This window comes from Condylostylus longicornis, unplaced genomic scaffold (genome assembly GCF_029603195.1).
Source record: "Condylostylus longicornis isolate FDR11 unplaced genomic scaffold, ASM2960319v2 ptg000162l, whole genome shotgun sequence".
NCBI lineage: Eukaryota > Metazoa > Arthropoda > Insecta > Diptera > Dolichopodidae > Condylostylus > Condylostylus longicornis.
The window spans coordinates 295,532-320,649 of NW_026578130.1; the positions used below are offsets into that span (position 1 = coordinate 295,532).

At 21.4% G+C, this 25,118-nt stretch overlaps 1 protein-coding gene across 3 annotated transcripts in view; it reads left to right on the plus strand.

The window, feature by feature from the left end:
• The first annotated feature begins 3,149 nt into the window (after nt 1-3,149).
• LOC129616054 (protein dopey-1 homolog) overlaps nt 3,150-25,118 on the plus strand; it is a 33,008-nt gene continuing 11,039 nt past the window's right edge. For 2 of the 3 annotated variants that reach the window (XM_055531505.1, XM_055531506.1), the window contains exon 1: nt 3,151-3,510. In XM_055531505.1, the coding sequence (XP_055387480.1) occupies nt 3,358-3,510 (153 nt within the window). In that variant the 5' untranslated portion in view covers nt 3,151-3,357. Of the gene's footprint in view, nt 3,511-25,118 lie in introns of all 3 variants that reach the window. The other variant, XM_055531507.1, reaches the window with a different exon arrangement.

The window sequence follows — 25,118 nt, forward strand, 5'->3', positions numbered from 1 at the left end:
TTTTTACGTTATTTAATATTACATTACATATTATTTAAAAAATTGCGCAGGCATATAATATTTTCAGACAAAATGTAATCATATTTGAACTGTCAATTACAAATTTTTGTACCCATCTTTTTGTAATCATTATTTTTCAACAATCATAATAATCATAAACGAGTTCATTGAAAACAAAAACTTTTGTCAGACAATCAGTAGTTTTCAAATCACTGTTCTTTCTGTACGAGAAATCGAGTTTTTCTGAACAAAAAAAAAAAAAGAAAAAAATGAAAATATAATAAATATATGTATATATAAATTTTTTTTTTAATTTGTAAATTTGTACATAAAATGTGAAATTTTCATTAAATTAATTTTTAAAATATAATAAAATGAAATATAAAAAATAGTTTTTAAATAGAATATAATAATAAATATTTATGTATAGGGTTTTGTTGAGTGAATATAATTTTAAAACACAAAGAATATAAAAAAGTGACGACGTCAGATTTTGCAATTTCCATTTGACGTTCTTATTTTATTTTTTATTTTTTTTTTATTAATTTTAATAGTCAACTTTTGTCAGCTGATAAATTTTTTCACATTATGTATAAAAATTTTTTTTTTCTAAATAATGATATATATATACGTATGAAATTAATTAAATATTAAATTTCACTAAAATTTAAATTGTATTAGAGTGTATTTTATAAGAAACAAAAAAAAATTCGTTTCCATTGTTTACAAATAATCAGTTTTTCTACTGGAATATTAAAAAATAAAAAAAATAGAACACAAAATTATAGTTAAAACAAATAAAAGAAAAAAAAAATATTTCGAATAGGTAAGTTAAAAATAATGGTGAACTTTTTCATTTTCTTATTGGATACAACGAGATTTCTTTTTAGATTTTTTTTTTGTTTTGTTGTTTTTTTTTCTGTTTTTGTGTGTAAAGTGTAGTTTTAAGTTTGCCTAAAATTTGGTGTAGTTAAGTAATAAACATCCTTGAAAGAGTGAAAAAATTAAAATAACCTTGTATGAAAAAACAAAAATTGAATTGTAAATTGTACAACAATAAAATGAACTTAATTTTTTAAAAATATTAAAATGTTACATTTAAAGATAACAAAATTTTGATAATATTTGAATTGCTATATAAGTAATTAATGTATATTTTATGTATACATATTTAAAGATTTAATACCCATATAGCGTAACACCCTCAATTCTAATTTAAATAAAAAAAGAAAGTTGCAAAAAATTAGATCACTACATTGCCTTTACTCATTTTTTTTTTCGTTTTTAAGAATGATAAAATCATAACTATCAACTATTAAATTATAATAATAATGTATATATGTACGTATATATATATATATGCAATATCTATATTTTAGAGACAATATTTATATAGTTTAATTAGCTATATAATTTTAAATAACATAAGTACACAATAAGTACCTATACCAAAATTGATTTTATGTGTAAAAAAAATCGATGATCCAATATATATATGTATACATTTATGTAATACGAGTATGTAAACATATTATAATACTCATTCAATATATTGTTTGTATGTAAGTATATACATAAATCTCTAAATGGCCTTTCCATATTCATATATGTACATATTGTTTTACAAAATTTCTTCATAAGTATTATGAAAAATTTTTGCCCTCAATTTGAAAATCATTTTAAGAATATAATTTGTAAATAGTTTTAAGTATTTTTAATCTTGTGTTAATAAATTTATTGTATAAATTCTTAATACATAAGATAATAATTAATTACTTACTTAATTTAAGTATAGTTCTTACCATACTTAATACCATTTGAATTTTGATAAACCATGAAGAATAAATAAGTAGGTAACCTACCTATAAGTATAAAAAATTTCATGTTTTGTTAATTTTTAATGTTAATTTTTTGATATGAACGAATTTGTATTTAAAATACATTAGAATAAATTTGACTATTCAACCAATATGTACACTGGATTTTTTAATTAAATTTAAAATAATTTGCGATTTATTACAAATAAAAGAAAGTTGTCATGAAGTTACATTTTTCTCATACTTATTTAAATATTAAAGTATGTACTTTAAATATTTTATTTTAATATTTTTATTCTTTTCATTGTTGTCAGAGTTAGTTATAAATTGGAACTTACTTTTTGAATTAAGATTGTAAATTTGAATAACATCTTAAATACTTACTTATTGATATCTAAATCTTATTGTGTTCTTAATTTATACCATATACTTAATTCAATAGAAATTTTTGTTATTCAGTTACTTATAAGTATATAATTTAACTATACCAGAGTTCAGTTGTAAATTATAAATATTTAATAAAGAATATTAAGATATGTACATTACTATTCTAAGAATGTACGAATAATGTCTAACACATCTAACTGTGTACAAAATAGTATAAATTAATAATATGTTGTACGTATATTGTATATGTAGTGCTTACTTAATAAAAATAAAGTAAGTAGTACATACTAAGAAATAATAATAAAGATTATGTATATATATATATATATATATATGAGTACATATGTATTTATAAAGTGTTTTTTTATGCTTCTTTTGCTTTAATCATTCATCGGTTAATTAGACTGTAACAAAATAATAATAAAAGCTAAGAAAGACAAAAATTGAATTGAATTAACAAAAATATTAATATTTTTGATTACATATAGTTACTTACTTATTTATTTAATTAAAATACTTTATTTGATTATTTAAAATTAAATTTAAAACAAAAAATAAATTACTTAAATTTTAATGATTATTTTCTCGAAATCTATACTTACCGAACATGTTTACTTAATTTTTTATTATTAAAAATACTTAAAACAAATGAGTAAAGTTTTCATAATAAATATTTTCAATATTTATTGACAAATATAATTAAATTAAAGTAAATTAAGCAAAGATAGGTGCTTAACTACAAAATTAAAAAATAATTTAATTAAAAATATTTTAATTTAATTATTTTTATTATAATTTTTCTCTTTCAGAAATTCTATCATAAATTCATAAAATATAATATCTTATAGATAGTCATTTAATTAAAACATCTCGATTATATAAATATTAATAGAAATATAGAAAAAAAAACAAAAAAGTGTAATAAAAAAAAAAATATTTACTTAAATAAAAAAAAATAAAACCGTAAAACTGCGAATTATTTCGCTAACAAAATAAAATAAAATGTTTAAAATTCAACAAAAATATTGTTTCTTAATTGGAAACTGAAAAAAAAAAAAGAGCGTTTAAAAATCAACAAATAATAAATGAGAATTTTTATAATATTTATAAGTAAATTTAAATTAAATACAATAAAAAAATAAAATAAAAAAAAATGGAATCAGCTGATGCCTTAGTTGAAGAAAAAAAACTTATGAATGAAACAAAATATAGAAATTATATGTCAAATATTGACAAAGCATTAAAAAATTTTGAATATTCAAGTGAATGGGCAGATCTAATATCAGCTCTCGGTAAATTAAGTAAGGTAAGTTTTAAAAAATTAAATTATTATTTTTATATTTTAAATATTTAAAGGGAAGGTTTTCTTATGTTCATTCTTATTCACCTAGATCATTGATTAAGTACCTTTCCTTTTTATGAAAATCCAATTTTTAATAAAGCTTAAAATATTAATAAGTAATATGAAATTTCAACAATTAATTTAATGAATTAGTCGAACAGTTTTGTAAATGAATTTTTTAGTATGGAAATGTTTAAAAGCATGCATTTATTATAAAAAATTTAAATGAGTGTCTTTGATAATATCTTAATATATTAATCAAGAAATTTTATAATAAAAAGTAAAAATAATTTTACAATACCTAGAAATTTTTTGAAGGCCAATGCATCATCATATTACAGTTAGCACCAACTTCATTTATAATGTTCATTTGGGGTGAACAGGGCGAGTAAAACTAATGTGATAATTCGAAATTATTGGCAATATTCACACTTCCAAAAAAAAATGTTATCATGTTAAGAAAATATAAATTATAACTGAAGGGTTTATACTTGGTTATATTACAATTATAAATGACCTCTATATGAAATATCGCAAAAATTATTACATTGCCTGTGCCGTATTTTTTTCTACTAAGTATACACAATCGAATCGAATATTTTTATTGATTTCGAATATTCCTTGAATTTTCACTAATTTTTTTTAATAATTTCACTGCAATAAAAATAGTGACGTATTGTTAAAGCAAAATAAATGAGTAGAACGTTCTTTGTCCTTTATTATTTATTAGTATGTGCATTAGCGGCATATAAGTAATTAAAAAACAAAATATTAAAAGAATCTTAAAATAAACAGAATTTTATTTTATTTTAAGTATTTTTTGTTAGTAATATTTTAGGTTTTCTTTATTTATTTTGAATAAAAAATGTCGCATATTGCAGTAAATAAAAACTTAATACACACTGTACACAATATTTACTACTTATACTATTATAATTTTTTAAGTGTATGTATATAGACGTGTACTTATATTTAATATTGTATATGATAGTAAAATTATAATTAACTTTTTATGTAAACATTCAAAGGGAAATCAAATTGAATGAAATCAATTTCATTTTATTGTTTTTCTTTAATAAGTACTTAATGAAAATTTCATTGTATCGTCTTTTATGCTTTATTAAATTTATTTATGTGAGTATAAAATTTCTTTTAAATAAAGATTACTTTTCTCATAAATAAACTATTTAAGCTAAGAATAAGTTTAATTAAGCATTCGTAAATTTGTTTTTATTTAAAATAAATTAAAAGGAAAATTTTATTGTTTGTTTTACTTTGTTATTCTTGATTTATTTTTCACTTCAATAATTCTTTTTTTTTTTTTTAAACAAAAAAATAGATATGAATATTTTTTTTTAATGAATGATAAAATTTTATTTTTAAATCAGGAAGAAAAAAGCTTTTAAAGTTTTTTTCTTCATTTTTAGCAACCGCATTGCTTACAATAAGGGAGGTTATGTGATGGCACCAAAATTTCGAATGTCAAGTTATCGGTGGAAACGCACTTTTCTATAGTAGGGAAATGTAAGATGTAATTTGGTCTGTTTGGGCAAATCAGTATCTAAAGTTCGCCTGAACTGATTTTTTCGAAAATTCATTCCGATGATAAGACAATTGGAATACTCATGCAAAATTTTCGCAGAAATCAGGTGTCAGCAAATGAATTTTTACCAAATTTACATTTTTGTTATACTTACTTAGAAGTACTTAAATAACCAATTCCCTTGAAACTTAATATTTGAATTTAGAATTCAGGGTTCGCAAAAATAAGATTTCACCAGGGCCGATATTGCATATTTTACAATATCTAAGGAAATAATTGACGGAATTTCTTGAAATTTGATATTTGAGTTCTATTTACTATTGAAAGTGACTGACAAATTTTTCCCTTGCGTAAACTGATATGTGCTAAATGCCAAATTTACGATTTTCTAAATATGTTAACTAAAAGTTTCCGAACGCTGAACCTAGTTTTCTTAAAATTTAAAAGAATTGTTTAAAGGATATTTTAATAATATTTTGCGAAACTTTCGCTAAACCAGACAATACACTTTACGATCATTTATGTGCTGAACACATCAGTTCTTTTATTTTACTTACTTAATTTGTTCTTAATACAATATGGTATATAGCCACAGTACTTTGAAAAAATAAAATAATCTTTTTATTAAAATTAGATATTCGTATTTTGAATAAATCGTGTATAAAAATACTGAAATGTAATTGATTATTAGTTATTAAATTTTAAATTTGTTAATCTTAATTCAATTTAAACTGAAAATAAATTTTTTGTATTTTGTCAATGTGGCGCCTATAAATATACATTTGTACTTGAAGCTCTTCACAACAACAAAACTAAATACAAAAACTTTGTTATAGATTTTAAATTTTCTTAAGATTTTTTGTTTTTTCTAATTTCCTTTGAAACAAGTTTATGAATACATAAATATATATATATACATGTACTTGAGTATATTGTCATACTTATACATCACAATTTTATTGATCGATACTGTAAATATACATACACATATAACGTAAATACATAGTATACTTGTATATTTACTTATATGGTGATATTCATAGTAAAAACTAAAAAAAAATCAATACTTATTTTATTGAACATTTTTTTTTTTTTAATTTAGTGGAATAGAATCGTTATGACACTTATAACATACGAAAATAGAAGACTGGAACGTAAATTGAAAATTTTAAATTTTTAAAATTAAGTCATAAGATATTAAGAGTAACTATTCAAATGTTAAATAGATCACGACTACTTTAAACTGTTTTAATTTTATTTAAAAAAAGCTATTAAGTAAATATTGTGGAAAATTTTTAATATTTTTTTTCTTTGTAATTATTCAAATTTGTAAAAAGCGTTTATAAATAAGATGAGAGAAGAAATTTTTAAGTTTATAAATCTTTCCAATATAAGTATTTATTGTTAGTATTCTTAATAAGAAAGTACTTTCTTATCCCTTTCTAAGTATATTAATGACAATATTGAGTTTAATACTTACTTATTTTCAATTAAGTTAAGACTGCGACATCAAATGTCATTACGACTGAGCGCCACTCAATTCATTACGGAGTTAAGTAAGACAATAAAATTATTATTTTAGAATCAGTTATACTGAAACTGTGTGAGCCTATTTATTATAAGAACTTATATATAATACTTATATAATAAAATCGCATTGAATAAAATATTTATTGTCAAAAATTTGGTACTCGTATTCTTATATTTTACTAAACTAAATAGTATAACAAAATTGATTTACTTACGCATATATATCAATAAATTGATGTACATATATATGTCAATATATTGATATATATATGTATATATATCAATTTTGTCATACTATTTAGTTTTGTTATACTATTTACAAATTCCCATATACTTATATAATATATATGAGAATTTAAAATTCAACCATCTCAAAAATAAATTTGAAATCTTTAATAAGAAATAAATATTTAAATTAAGCGAACATGAATGAATGATTTTTATAAATTTTTAAATATTTAAAAGATGCACGTACTTACATGCATAATTATTAAATATACATACTTAGAATAGATATTAAGAAATTTAATCTGTTATAATATTATTTTTAAATATGGCACATGCATAAAATACAAAATTATCTAATATAATATGCGCATGTGCTTAAATACTAATTTGCTTGTAAAATTTATATTGTAAGTATAACAAAACTTTTCTTTTTTTTTTGGGAAAAATATAATAAATTCGCTTTAAATGTAGATCAACTCAGTAATATTATATATATATATATAATATATATAAGTATATATATATATATATATATATATATATATATATAAGTATAAAAGCGTAAAGAGTATTGGTAAATGAACCAATTTATTTTTAAATTTTCTTTTTAATTTCAAATAAAGGAAATATATAAAATTAGAATCCAAAAAAAATATGGAAATAAAAGTAATATATTCAAAGATTTTCATGAGCATTTAAATATGGGAAATTTCAAAAAAAAAATGATCATTTGTTAAAACTAATTTTAATTTACTTAATTCCACGATTCATAGGGGTTCTTATATACATACATAATTTAAACTTTACTTAGAAATTATTTGCACCATTGAGATGGCAATATACTCAAAATATAAAGGAAATGAATTTATGAAAGCAAGTCGAAATTAGTTGCATTCCGAATTTAAGTAATTTAATTTTGATTTATTGTTGAGACTGGTAAGATTGAGACTGTTGAGTTATTATTGAGATATTTGTTTAAAACTCGGGACTACTTAGGAATGTAAATTTAAAAAAAAACAAAAATACATTGACATACAGATAGCTACATGAGTAAGTTTATATCCAAGATCTAATTATTTATTGAAGATTAATTACTAATAATTGCTTCAATTCAATTAAATTCATATTTTCCGTAACAAGAAATTTATGTTCTAATTCATAATTTTACAGTAAAGTAAGTAAAGCTAAAATTACACAAAATTTTAATTAACTTGAGTGATTATTTTGATTTTCGTTAATACTTTTATAAAAAATCAAATAGATTTTCATTCATGATTTGTTAATTAATAAAATTGCAATTTCAAAATAAATTTAATTTATTTTTTTTTTAACAATAATTTTATATTGCATTTCTTATCGTCTTCTTTTTTTCTATTAAGTATATTATGCAACAAATTCAACATAAGTAATAAAAATGTGATTAACTTTATGTGTTTAAATTTTTTAATTAATTGAAGAGCTAGTAAAAAATAATAATTTTATTCCATTTTTAAATAGCCTAAGCAATGATATGGTTTATAGGTACTAGCTTGAGCAAAATTCATAAATAAAATTACTATTTCATATGTGGGTATCCAAAATTAAATTTTTCTTTGGTTGTACGTGAGTATATATATATATATATATATTTATTGTGTAGTTTTGATATTTATGTATCTAAACATCTGTTCAGGAACCAAAAACACTTGTTTTGTAATAATGGCATATAAATATACACTTGAACAATAAAATAAAAAAAAATTATGTATTTTATTTCTTTTCTATAATTAACCATATTTCATTGTGTTATAGTAGTATGTAGGCATGTATATTTATACATATTTATGTAAAAAATATATATACATCAGAAATTTTTTTAATTTTATTTTATAAGTACGTACGATAATACACGGTATAAATGCAATATACGAGTATATACATAAGTATATTTGATTTTTTACGCTTTTGTATACATATATACTTATGTCAAAATATTATAAATTCTTGCAAAAATTTTACTATCATACTGTTACTTTTAAATTACAGACATAACACAATACTGTAAACACATCTTATTGCACCTTAATATTATTTTTTACTTACTTAGTAGTATTAGTAGTAAGTATTGTTATTTTGGAAAATTGAGAACTAAGTATGTATGTATGTATGTATGCAAATAGATAATTTTTAACCAGTTATAATCAAAATATTAGACAATAAAATAGTAATGATTGTCAATGACAAATTGTTAACATTCAAAATTATTCCAATCTATATAGGTTATTCAAATAAAAGAAATACTTTTTTTTTAATTCTTATTTTAAGATTTAAATTTAAGTTTTAATTGAAAAAAAAAAAACTATTTTATAGATAAAGTAAGCAATTACAATACTGATAACTTAACGAATTCTATAATAACTTGTACATTATTTATAAAATTTTTTAATATTTAACAATAAAGTATTTACTTAAAAGTAATCAGTACTTAATTGTATTGCAATAATTTTGCGTTTTTAATAATTAAGTAAATATAATTTAAAGTATAAATTTTTAAAAAGGGTTTAAATATTATATTTGCCATATTGGATAGTTATTGAATAAAAGAAAAATCAAATTCTGTTAGACAGATGGCGCTTCGATAGGCATCCGCCATTTAAGAGACGCCAGTGATTGAGAATTGTAATTGCACACAACACAATCGATTGCAATTTGCTGTTGAATTAACTACTTATTATTTTATAAATTAATTTAAGTACTTTTATAAATTAAAATAAAATTTTATACGTTTTAGAATGTAATAATCTAATGCTAATTAGTGATTAGTTTTGTATAGTAAAAGAAAATTACTTGGCTAACTAAATAAAATTACTTAATGAAAATTTTCTGATATTTTTCTGAAATCAAATTAAATTGCTTACCGTCTCGAGAGAATTCAATATCATTCCAGACATTGAAGATTTTCTTATTTACTAAAATAAAATTTTTGATCACGATAATTTTTAAAAGCTTTTCAACTCTTAAAGATTAATAAGAAGTTGTAAAGTAAAAAAAAATTATCGAAACTTATAATTAACTACGAGTATATATACGAACTATACTTTAGTAACTACATACTAAATATTGTTATCAATATTTTGTTGGTATTAATTAGAATTTTAAGCGTTATACATTTTTGTTAAGTACTTATACATGCTTACATACATATATACTTAAACATAAAAATCTTATAAAATTATTGTTCTTTTTATACTCAGTCATTGTTATTTAATTTTTTGAATTGTAAATAAAGTTTATTGAACTATTTTTGTTTATTTTTAATGAAAATAAGTAAAAATAAAACATTTTTTTTTTTATTCTTATTTATTTACTAAACAAATTGACTAAAACAACAAGGACAAATTTTTTATTTGATTTTATACGAAATAACCTTCAATTTTAAAATACGAGAATATAAAATACAAATATAAAATAAAAATAATTATAAGTAAGTACTGAAGATTATTTTTATAAATTCATTTTCATTAATTTTATCTTATACTTATATTAAATTATTTAATTATCGTTACTCATTTATTGTGTATATTTTATATATAAATTTTATTATTTTTTACTTACAATTAATAATTTTATATGTAAAACAGGAAAAAAAAATTAATTAATTAATTTGTGCATTGTTAAATATTGCAATACGGTTGAATTTTTTGATTAAATTCTCACATACCCACATAAATTTTGTATATTAAATAAATTTTGATTTTGTATTACATACAACAAGTTAATTACGTTTCCAACAATTTTAACTGAATTAATTGAAAAAAGAAACTTATATTATAATAATTTACTCGTGAGTATAACGTATGTGAAATTAAGAATAAATTAACGTTCAGAACTTTATAATGCATACGATAGGTACTTATACTTAAATATTTTTATATTCGTTTCAAACATGTTGTAAAATGTTGTATAATACAAAATATTTTATTACCCTCGAATATATTGAGTTTAAATTATTAATTACAAAAATAGAAGTGAATTCAATGGCTAAATTTCAAATGTCAATCAATTTATGGGTCATGACAATGATTATGTCACATTTATGTACAAAAACACTTACTTATTTATTTACCGTAAATGTATAATAAATGTTAATCGTTAATTTTTGTTTTTTATCAATAAATATTTGAACTTTATTTTAAAAAATATTCAAGTTCAAATATTACAAATTTGAACTTTTTAAATTATTTTATGTTTTGTGTACAACATGTTGATTGTATATATATCCTGCATGAAATATGTATGAATGTAGATTATTTTTTTTATTAAATATAATTAAAACTGTCTAACTAACGGTGAATGAACAAAAAATAAAAAATAAAGAAATAAAATTTTAAGTACCTTAATTTTTTTATCAACATTTCGAATCCGAAAATGAAAATTCACAATATAAGTATATGAAGAAAATCACAAAGAAACAAATTATTTATTAGCCAAAAAAAAAAAAAAATAAAAAAAGTAAACAAAATTTTTTTAATTAACTTAAATAAAAAAAAAAAAATTGTGATATTTTATGGTTCCCCATTATCTTATCTCCCAATTGTCTCATTTCTATTTATTTTTGAAATAAAAAAAAAAAGATTGCTCATATTAATATCAATATTTAGTTATTGAATTTTTACGGACATTGACATACTTACTTACTTAGATTCAATTTAATTTGTATATAAATAGCAAAAAATTAGTACTTAAATACAATTTACAATTAAGGGCTTGATCATGTACTATTGCGCTCTTTGACTCGCCGATTGAGAAAAAATTGAGTAAATATTTTTGTATGACGTAATTTTTAAGTGAGAAGATTTTTTTCGTATTGCGTACCCCTTTTCTTTTTAAAAGAAAAGAAAGGTGACTAAAATTTAAATAAATTTTAGTCACCTTCCACTCACTCTGTATTTGAAGTAACATGTTAAATCGATAATTTAAGAAATCAAATTTCAAAACGCAAGAGTTCTAATTTGAAAGTAAATAAAAAGCAAAATTTGTACACAATTAGGCTGAAAATATTTTAGCAAAACGATTTTTTAAATTGATTCCTCCAAAATCAGTTAAATATATAAATTTGAAAGTTCCTTCTAATACCGTATAAGTTTGTGTTAATTAAAATAAATAAATCATGTATGTATAACCCTAATAAACTTTTTATTTTTATTTTGTAAAGATCAACAACTTCAATAAGATCAGCAATGAAAATGAAATTGGCAATTTAACATTGTATGGAAATGTAATTTTTTAATATTAATTACAAATCATATATGATAACTTACTTACCTATTTAAGAATATACGTTTAGTAAATATAATAAGATTCCAAATTTAAAGACTAAGTAAATTATATTATGTATATACGTGCCATACATGCTTAATAAATAATATAACGTAACATTTTCTTAAAAAAATAAAATATTTACTTAAGTATATATACATAAATCGTTTTTGGTGGCACAATTTCTTGAAATAGAAAAGTTTAATGTGTCTAGAGTACCATTATTTTAATATAGAATTTTACTTATTTAATTCTAATCACGATTTTTTTAACATTAATATTAAATTAAAACTTTTTTTTTTGTTTTGAAAAATTACCTCTATATTTTATGTGCTATCTGTTATATTTAATATTATTATAATATAAGGAGGTATATTCTACTTATACAAAATTTGCATGAAATACTTATTACCGGGTAGCGTCATTTCTAACACTGAGCATATTTAGTGCTACCAGAGTTGTCATTTTGAATAATTAATACTTATTTTTTTTATATCGATATTAGGAACTAGGTACATATATGTCTTCATTAATATAGAAAAAACTGCTGTCAAACTACGGGTAGGGTAAATAAAATAACATTATTGAAAACAACTGATTGCATTTTTATATAATTGTTGCAAAAATTGTGTGTCAAACCTGTGTGTCACTATAGTATTTTTTTATTTTTTATTTTGTTGAAAATATTGCTATAGGTAAGAAAATATTAAAGAAATAAAAATCTAAAATCTATTTGGATTAAATATGGGAATTGAGATGAAATAGCAAAATATAAGGGAGTCGACTTAGTAATAAATCAGGATTGGAAAGAAAATTTAGTTTTAAATAATAAATTGCCTTTGACGAAACGTACGTATCCAAAAAAGGGCGAATAATTAAGTCAAAGAATTCTATCCGTATAAGCCGTATTATTTTTGTTCTGACCTATTAAAATTTTATCAATTTTACCTCTTAAAATTAAGACAATGTTAAAGAAATATAATGATATTAAAATTTTATACAAAAGTGTACAAAATTGCAACATAACGATATTACGTTGACATTTCTAAATATAAAAGCTAATATCGCAATACTTTTGCAGTACGTTACCGAAAACTACATATTGTGGAAATAGTATGCATTCATGCTTTAATGACGGTAGCCTTAGTTTTCGAAAAGAATTTATTTACTATGGGTTGTGAAAAAATGTTAAATTTCAGGGCCCAAAAGTATGCAATTTTGTTTTGAGACTTAATTTTAAGTATACAGTGTTAATTTGTGATATTATTTTTATAACATTTTCATATTTAATTAATTTATTTCACTTCTTTTTATAATATTCACTTTTTTGGAGTCACAAGAAAAAAATTGTTCATTTAGACTTTCTCAATATCGTAAATTTCCCACAAATTTTTTAAATATAAATATAAACAAGTTTTTAAAGCACATAACTAAGTACTTATTTCAAATTTCTTGGTTATTATCATAATAAGGAGTAATTGTGTTTAAGAATTTGTAATAAATAATTAAATTGCATGGAATTTTTGAATTTGTATTTGTTCGAGTAAAAAAATTTTGTATATTTTTACACTTTTCTTTTTAATTTTATTGTGTCAATATTTACACAATTCCTCTTGTTTATTTTCATATTTTTTATTATAGGGGTTTAATTGTTATACTTCTATATATTATACAAATATATGTATATACTTATACATGCCATGCTTAAGTTAACTATTATATTCTATTATTTTTACAAATGTATGTGTATAAATGTTTGTATATTAAATTTTTATATTTGATGATAAGAATTGAATTTCACCTGGTATTATAGAGGAATTATTATTGCGGTAAACTATGGGTATATGAGCATGTATATATGTACATGTTTATTTACTTATGTATAGATATTTATTTATAATCATACACACATACATGTATACGTACATATTGTGTATACTTATTTATTTAGCTTTTGCTTATTAAACATTTATGTTTGTTCCTAACAATAAACTTCAAAATCTATTATTTGGGGGGAAGGGAATAGAATTTTAAAATTTTATTTGAATGACCTAATTCAATTTAAATTTTTTTTTTTTGTTGCTGAAGGGTAAAACAAATAAAGTACCTTTACATGTTTGCTTCCATATTATTTTGTAGCTTGCTATTATATGTATGAACTATAAGTACATACGTACCTACGTACCATTTGCAATTTTACCCTAATTTCATTCATACAGGTTGTATAATTAATTTAATACAGGTTGTATTATTTTTTTTATTTTTGTTAGATTTTAATGTAAGAAATTATGTAAATGGGAAATCTAAGTAAACAGATTGGTTATAAAAGTGGGTACTTATGTGTGAATGTGCGTATGTATATTATATTAGACACTTCTTTAAAAATATTATAATGATCTCAAAGATCAGTTTCTGTTTAATTTCAAAAAATATACAAATTTGTCCACTTATTTCTTTTTTTTCTCAGTGTTCTCATTTTTCCGATATTGATTGACCCTGATTTTCAAAATTAATCAAATAAAATTGCTTCAAATACTCATTCAAAAAGCAATTGTCTAATGCAACTTAAAGTCAAAAGTCTGTAACAATATAAGTATAACTGCATTCAGATTTCATATATGTAGGTATGTATATCAGCTCTTTTCCTTAAAAGTTTTAAATTCTAATTATATTTCGTATTTCAAGGGTTTTGAAAGAAACGTTAAGAGTTTAAATAATTTCTGAAAAAACAAAAGAAAAAAATTTCAATTTCTTTAAGGTCGTTTAAAGTGACCGTAATTAAAAAATTAATCCTCAAAACTAAATAGCTTAATAGAGAATTTATAAAAAAAAAAAAAATAGAAATTTAAAAATTTCAATAAGTCTAAGCACCACCATCTTTCTTTAACTTTATAATTCATAATATTTTATAATAAGATTTAAAAAAAATCATACGCAAATAGAGAGATAGAAAAATTACATAGAACCGAAAAAAATAAAATTGATTTTTTTTTTTTGCTATATTCAACTACATTTGTATTGTTAGGTGGCATACATACATACGTACATTGTACTATATATGAATTTACATTGAAAGGAAACGATTTTAGTCCATTTTTTTTTTTTTTAATATAAAAAAATATATTTGTGAAAACATGTGCGGTTTTACACAAAAATGTGGTTGTATGTTTCTGTTCGCTCATACATACAAATGAATATAAATATTTTTTTTTTTAATTAAATTTAAATTTTTGATAAGAGCTCGTTGCTTAAACCTGTTTTGTTCACTAATTTTTGGAATACATATTCTATATATTCTCTTTTATAAAAAAAATTATATAATTGCCTTTTAAGTGTAAGACTATAGACGATATTGATTGTTTCGTTTAACACTGTATAACATTTATTATAATTTGCCTATATATTCAAATTTGAATTGTTTAAGGAAAATTTGTAAAATTTTTAGTATTAATCCAGAAAAAGCATCGTTTCGGATATGTTAGACTATTCAGCTTGCCAATTACTATATTTGAACTGAATTATGAATCATAGAATTGATCGATGTATTTTTGAATTCACCTTTTATTAAAACTCACCAATATTCCAATAGTATAATTTATGCAAAATACAATCTTTGTATGTATAACAATTAAAATTAAAAAAACAAATTATATTTTGAGTATATTAATTAAAGGGCGTTTTTAATAACCTAGTCTGGTCCTATATGACGTACATAAATTTTAAAAAACTTATGAATTAAACATTGAAATTCTTCTTCTTCTACATTTTTCTTTTTACTTTCTTGTTTTTTTTTTCTATTTCAACAATATTGTTATTAAATCGATTGTTACTTTTTTTTTTAAATGAAATTAAAACTACTAAGTAATTTGAATAATAAATTTTAATATATTTCAAACAAGTATTCAAGAACCATAATTTATTTGATTAAAAAAAAAAGATAATAATAAAATTATTATTTGAATAATAAAATTTTTTTTTTTATAACTTTCCATAGAATATTCACGTGCTATTAATTAAAGTCATTAACATAAACGATTCAATCAATATCTAAATAAATGTTATACAAACATACACACACAAAGACATAAGAATAGTAGTTATTGCTGATTTATTTACAGAACGTTCTAAGTCAATTTTTTACCAAATTTTATGTTGTGCTGCCAAAATTTAGCCCAATTAGAAATGAGTTTTTTTGAGAATCAGTGGTGAGAGGTATTGCAAAAAAAAACTAATTACTTATGTCAAATATTCTATTAATCGAAAACCGCTAAATATGACTTAATAAAGACTTACGGATTGTCATCATTGTCATAACGAAATGAATGAAACGAAAAATGAGTGAAAGACAAACATTACCTTTCACTAAAGAAAATACGAGTGAATATCACTGAAGTGAATCATACACTGATGATTCTATCTTTCATTTTTTTTTTTAAATGATGACGTAGAATTTGTTTTTCAAATAAAATAACAATACTCAATGGCAGCTATTTTGACAGTTCATTAAATATAATGATAACACCAAAAATGAAAGCTCGGCTCACAAAAACGTTTTTCATTTTTGAAATTTATGAAATTTATGAAATAAATTATGTGGCAGTTAAATGATTATCTCTAGCAGTTAGGGTTTTTCTTCTAAGCAGTGTTTGACATTTATATATTGAAGAAAATTTCAAATTTTCAGATTTTAATTTTTTGACTTAACACGTTTTGGACGTTAATTGACGATATGTAATACAATAATAATTCCTATTTGTATTAAGTAGTGAACTCTATTGAATTATAGAATAAAATATAAAAACAAAAATAAATGAAAAATACAAAATACTCTCTTCGCGTTTTTTCCCACATTTTGTTCGCCATACTGTAAAAAGGAGACTTTAAAAATTTAATTTTTTAAAAATTTTAATTCTACTAATAATGTGTTTGCTTAGGTTAGTACGCAGTATTAAAATCTTGTTTATATTTAAAACAACAACAAAAAAATCCATGAAAAAAACCCATTCAGTTTTCGATTTCATTTCACTATACTTAATAAATGTCAAATGAATGACTCATTTTAAAACATTTCTTGTTTATAGTTTTTGATTATTTTCAACATTTTTAATTTCTTATCACGTTCTATGTTTTATATTGTGAAAACATATTTTATTAAGTTTTAGGGGGAAAATTTTTTTAAATTTTTAGCAGGAATGAGATTTTTTAGCATTTCTATTATCTATGAAAACACATAAGAATTTTATCATTATTAACTCTACTACATTGTTTACTCTACAATACTAAAAAAAAAAAACAAACGTAATTTAATAAATATGTGACATTAAAATTACTTAAATAGAAAATGCGAAATTCGAAATAAAGGTTAAAGTTTAAAAAAAAAGAAAAATTTCGAAAGTTATCCAATGTATGACATTGTTTTCGTCGAACTTGTTTGATTAAATTAAAATTTGATTTATAAAATGTATTTAGAACATGTTTGAAATAAAATTTGGTTTCTGTTCGATGAGTGTTTTCCTACTATTTTATAATTGTTTTAAATTTAAATTCTAAATTACAGATTTTGTAATTTTAACTACTTATACTCATCTATTCAAAAACAATTTTAAGGGCGTCTACCAAAACTGCAAAATTTTTATGCATGAACATGTAATCTACTTTTTGTTAAACATTTTAGTAAACAAATATTTTATAATATAGACTGGCAATTTTACTTTAGTCAGCTGTGTACTTTTAATTACAAAAAAAAAATAAAAATTTTTCCACTTATATTTGATGTTTCTCTCCTATTCTTGTTCCAATGCGCATACAATAAAATTTTTGTTTGCAAAAATATGTCAAGTTGGCGTCAATTTCGCTTGTATTTTTGACATAATGGTACAAAGAGAATTTTAGTGTATTCTTACTTTTGTTAAAAATTCAGATTGTATCAAAATTAAGAACGTCAAATAAATCAATATGGACAGCTCAGCTATGTACATATACTGAGCAAGTAATAAGTATAATTAACAATTAAATGATTAAGAACCGATTTGATCTAATTAATTAAATTATATAAGTACTTAAACAAATTTACTTTTGTTTATACTTACTAAATAATATTAAAAAATTGATAACTATGTAAACATAGTATGTTTTGATAAAAAATAGGAAATATACGCCTTAATGTAAATTGTCAGAATTAAGTAGTATATTAGTAATGAAGAAAACATGAATCAATAAGTATGATTGAAATATTAATGATGTCATACAACAATTTATGTTTACTTTATACTCATACAATCATTAGAGGTATGTTAAAAAACACCCCTATTTAAGGCAACAAATAAGAATTTGTTTAGTTTTATATAGAATTTTTATATTAATACTGACATTTATCTGTACTTTACCTATAAAGTTATGTATACCATACAAGTATGTGTAAGTTTTTGTATGACTCAAAATTTCGCATCGTTGTTTCACTTTACTCTATAATAAGAACTTTAGGTTATATATTTTATATAACAAAATAATTATTTTAATAAATCGAATGTATTTCTTAAAAATATAAAGTAAAAAAATTAAACAGAATTTATTTTTAAATTAATTATGTTGCTTTGTTTTTTAATTAATTGTTCCAAGATTTATTTTACATAGATAACATTTATTTAAGTACTTAAATAGATTTTATGTGAGGGAAATTGCTAAACCCTTGCAATAATTAATAATTTCCCTTATACTAAAAATCTCATGATTATTTTTTATTACAATATCAGATTTAATAAAATGATACAAAATTGCAGATTATAATTTCAAAATTCACTATAGTATTAAGAACTTACGGTATATTTGCATGATTCTGTTATATTGTAGGTGGTATAATGGCAAATCATACGATTTTAATTGTAAACAAATTATTAAGTATACTTACTTAAAGTTGCTTAACTTATTTACGATACCGAATCAACAAAATTACCTTATATTCAGGAGTTAAATACATAGAATATATTTCAACTTAAGTTTTACTGGTGAATTCGCAAATTTATTTCTGAGAAAAATTTTTCAAATTTTTTTGCACTGGCCATAGCACAAGTATTTCATAAGTACTCATTTTTCATTCAAAAGAATTTCCAGTAAGTATAAAGTACTGCTGATTAAGTTTATTTTTTTGTTTTGTGTCTTAAAATCCCACCATGCTCTTATCAATGATTCATTAGTAACCAATTTTGTTTTTAATTTTTATCATATCGTGTTTAAACTTTGTAGAAAAATTATATTATTATGTGCATATGCACGTATATACATACTATAAGTATATCTTTTCTTAGCACTTTTTAAGTGAGTTACAAAGTTAGCTAAATCGATTTTATCTTGTATTTTATTTCAAATAGCACATATATACCTTTATCCGTATACTTAATGTACCTATTTTATACTTAAACAATATTTTCATTCAATTGTCAGAAAAAAAAGAAAAAAAAATATGGCAATTTACACTTAAAAACTTTTTGTAATTGTATGAAAATTTTTGTAGAACAAAAGGAAAGCAAGCAAATGGCACGTAGAAATTGATTATATTTTTTTTTTTTTGCTAACTTTCAAAGTAAAATTTTAAATTTTTCTTTTCAAAAAATAAATTTAATTATAAAAATATCTGAGTGGTTTTTTTTTTTTTAAATTAAAATTATTATTGGTACGTCTACACTTTACTTACCGTGCGAACTTGTCAAAATTTTGACAATTCAAATTAATTTGTAAAAAAAATTTACCAACTTATACAAAAATTTGGAATATTTCATATTAAAATCATTTGAGGTATAACAATTATGCTTCATTTAAAAGTACATAAGTATATATGTATGTATAACACTCCGAACTGCACCGGAGTACATAATTGGAAGTAGCTTTTTTTTTGTATATATATAATTGCTCCTGAAAAAAAAAGGAATCAAAAAATATTCTGTAAATTGAAATATTGAAACAATTTGCCGAATTAAATGTGTGTAACTACTGCTGTTATTCATTCTGTGCCTGTATTCCTTTTAACGAAAAAGCTTGGTTGAACGTAGTTGAGCGTAATTAAATAGTAAAGCTAGAACTAATTTTATGTTTCAAGAATAAAAACTAACCTATAAATTTAAATATTAACGATTTGACATAATATGTACACCAAAGTTCAAAACTTAAAGCTATTATTTTCCAAAACAAACTGTTCGAAACTATTGCTGCCATCTATGTATATTTTTAAAGGCTGGTGTACTTGAGTGTAAAATGACAATGGAATGCTTACTATATTTACATATATTATTTACACTGTTATAACATTATACCCTTATTGCCATGATTCTTTTACTCTAACACGAGATTGTCCTATTTTGCCATTTTAAAAAACTGTATAAACATTTTAAATCTAATAAAAACAAAAGTATCATTTTGTGAATGACAATTCAAAAAGGAAAAAAAAACAAAAAAAAATTATATTGCAAGTGTATAACAAAATCAATAGAAAACCTAACCCACCACAACCGAAAAAAAAAATTAAAATAATATTTATTTTTTTTTCTCCTTCTATTTAATAATAAAGGTCATTTTCATGGTCAAAAAAAAAAAATGTGTTATACTTATATATGATATGGATAACTTAATAAATCTATTTGTACCAAAGGGAACTTTTATAATAGCCTGACATTTAAAGAAAAATTACTTAATACAAAAAAAAAAGGATATAATTATACTTATATATGTATGTACAGATGTTTATTATATTTATTATATTTGCTGATTTACAAATATATAATTTATACTTAGTATGTACATATACATAATTATATACTCGTACATAAGTATACATAAAATAAATAAATTTTTGTAAATATATTAATTATAAATTTTAAGCAAAGGATAAAAGAATTGCCTTATACATAATATTTGTATGTACAATTGTTATTTAATTAGATTTTTATGTAAAAAAATCTAAATTGTTTCTTTCTTATTATTATTATTATTTCTATACATTAATTAATTATTCTATTGATATACAAATATATACATAAATATATATGTATGAAAAAGTTTGATTGAGTTTGCAATTAATCGACATGAATTGTAATTAAGGTTTTGTATAATTCTATATAAGTACATGCTTACATTAATAAATAGATGAAAGGTTTTTTGAAATAGACTATGTATAAATTGTTATACATAAGTATTTGTACATACATATACATGTATATATAATATAGAATCACTTAAAAGATTTTGTTTGAAAATTTCTTTAAGTATCATAAGCACAACAATAAATTTTTATATAATTATAATTTATAATTTTAAAAAAGTAATTAATTACTTATACAAATAATAATAACCGGCATGATTGTAACCTTCAAGCTACAATCATACCGGTACTTACCGAGAATATTTCTTATGAAAATGAAAGCAATATTAATATTCAATTAAATTTATTATGTTGTATTTTAATTGTTTTTATCTTCTACAATCGGGACCGTTTTATACATATTGAGAAATATTATTAATTGTTATACATATTTAATATATATATGTGTGATCATTCTGTTATACAAGAAATTATAAATTTTCCACAAAGTATTAATAATAAAAGTTTTTAGTATATTTTCTGTGATTTTGCCCGAAAATATGCAAATTTATGTTTAATTATATTATACGAAACGTGGAAATAAGAAATCATCTTCTTTTAATTGATACCTTGTGTTTACCCTTAGCGCTCCGTGCATTTTTGTACCACTGTCTACCAGCAACTCCGGCAGATTTTCGGAGCGGAACGAGTGAGAAGAGAGTTTCTTATTTTAAGTGAGAAGAATTACACGTGCTTGTGAATGTTTTTGATTTTATTTATTTTATACATAAGTACGCATTTTCTTCTTGTAAATGAACAAATTTTAATTTTGTAGAGAGACTGAGCACCCTTTAACTACAGATAACAATTGCCAACGCCGACAATTTCGTAACATCTTAAGCGTAAACATGTTAAAAACATTGGGCTCCTCATCGGAGCCTACGGAGTTACGAGACAAATTACTGGTGGCTCTGCAGTGGAGCCATTGGAGTTCTAAGGGTTAATCTTGTGTGTTATATCAGAAAATAATTTTTATTTTCGAATATTCAAAGTGATTCTAATTCATACATAATTCATACAATCATTTTATAATCAAAAGTATTTTAATATTAATCAGAACGAAAGGGTTTTTATTAAATGCGAAAATTTCGGAAAATTCTTTGAAATTTTTCAATAAATAAAATATGTTACGATTTTTATATTGTATACTTATGGATAAATTATCTACATATGTTTATTGATTTGAATTCATAAGATGTGTGTGTGTGTGTGTTTATAAATTTATTTTGTGTGTGTGTTTATAGATTTATTTTGAGTACATAAATATATCGTCATCTTTATTAAAAATTACCCAAATATTGTTAATTGTAAAATATACAAAAATTAAAATTTTTCTTTTAAAAAATTCCGCTATCTCTATAATTCTAAATTCTGATTATGAAATTCGAACATAACTATATGTATGTAAGTATACATATGTATGTATATAAGTAAGTGTAAGTATATTTAATTAATGAAAAGTAAAATAATTTTGTATTTTCTTTTTACTAAACCCCACCTTAATTACACCTCAAATATATTTATAACTGATATTTATAACTGATATACTTACCTACATTTTTAAATTTACTATAAGGTCATGTTATTCACTATTCGAACCTTTTTTAAGTATACATACTTAATTTAAAATATAATTTTGACTTTATCTGTTATATTACATTACTTGCTAAAAACAAATGTAAATATTTGAAAAAATTTCGCTTCATTCACAATATGCTTAAATTTGTTTATAGTTTATTTTTAGTCACATTCACGATTTTAGTAAAAATATTAATTTTTTTTTTCGATAGAAGTATTGAATTACTAAATTTTATTAAATGGAATTTGTGTTTTCAATTTTTAAACTACTTTTTTAACCTTTCTATTTCTTAGATTTTACATGAATTCACATAATTTGTACAATTCACAATTCACAAGTTACCGAATTTTTTTTTTAATTCACAAGCATCTAAATATTTCGATATAAATTTATAATTAGGGCTGAAATTTCGGTTCAGATGATGTTATATTATAGATTATAGAATAAATATAACACACTAAATTAAAATTTCAACAAAATTAATAAGTATACTTAATTATTATTGTTAAAATAAAATTTACCTCGAAATTAACCTTATTATAATTGAATGTACCTGCATGAATATTATTCTTGTACTATTCTCTAATTAAATCTTATTGAGAAACATTGATTCACGTAAAATTTTTATAATGTTATAAGACGATTATTTAAATACAACAATGCGTACACATAAAAGTTAATATATTTAAACATTAAATTCACTATGAAATTTTATATTATTATTGACCTTCTAGTTTTATATTATAAGTAATTCAATTAATTTAGAAAATAAAACCATGCAATTTCTCAAAAAAAAAATTAATGCAATAATGAAATCATATACATATGATTAATATGACGGTATGATCGTGAGTGTATCGTACATGTTTTATATACTATGTATATCATACAAAAAGTATTATACCTAATAGAAAATACAAAAGAGGAAAAGAAAAAGAAAAAATAAATTTTAAAATGATATTAAATGTTTAAACGAGCTAAAAATTAATTACAAAAAAAAATCAATGTAAAATCATTTCGTAAATTAATTTAATGAAGCAATTAAAGTTCAAATTAATTTATTTATTACTCGCAATTAATTAGATATAAGTATATATACAATATGTATAATATGTACATATATGCATTGCTGGTCAGTCATAACATAATAATGTGTAATAAGAAGACCTAAAATTTGAACGTGATTAAATGAATATTTTTGTTAAATGTTTGTTTACAGCAAAGAAAAGGGTAGAAAAACTATTATAAGTATATATACTTATTTTACAAAGAGCAGGATGTTTCTTACAGTATTTTACTTATAAGCTATTTACGATAGTTAAAATTTTTGCTACATCAAATGTTTAGAGCTCAGGCAATTTGATAGCTTAAGTAAAAAATTACAAATTGTTTGATTGCGTGTGATCATACAGTTTTATGTGTGCGAATATATAAGTAAACCTATGCAACACATAAATAAGAAATCAAACAGTTGCAAAACTAAAAATTGTATGTTTGTCTGAGCCCTTAATTAATTGAATTTTATCAGATGACAGACAGCTTTATCATATATAAAATATGGAATAAAAATTTAGGTATGACATACAAAGTATGAAAGACATGTTGTAGAACAATCATAAAAAAAAATTTGCACATAAAAAACGACAAAATATTGAAATGTTAAATGAAAATCTTTGTTAATGTTTTGTAAATAAATTTCATTGTTAACATTATAATTTAATAATCAGCATCACCCTGTTAAATGAAATTTAATATTATCTATTTTATATGTTTGCACTCACATACCTACATATATGTATTGCAATAAACACATAGTAAAGATAACAGAAAGTCTTATAAATAGCCTGACAGCTGTGTGGTATATTTTGAAATAGAAATGGTAAGTATAATGAGAAATGGAAATTAGCCGTCAAAATAAATCGTCAACAATAACAGAATACAATATTTGTCGATTGATTTAATCGATGTGTCTTTTTGATGATTGGCTAAAGCTTAACGTTTTCTTTAATTTCTAAGTTGATTTTGTTGCCATTTTTTCTTTTGTTATTTTTTTATGTTATTTATATTTTTTTGGATACGCAACAAAATAAATTTTTTTTTTGTGTTTACTTTCGAATTTCTAAACAATTTCTCTAAAATATCAAAACCAAAACATTTAACTAACATAACAAGGTGGGGTTCGAATCGAATATTAAAAAAATGATTTTTTTTTTGCTAGATTTTTTTGCTAGAAACGAAAACGATATCGATTTCCAAAATAATAA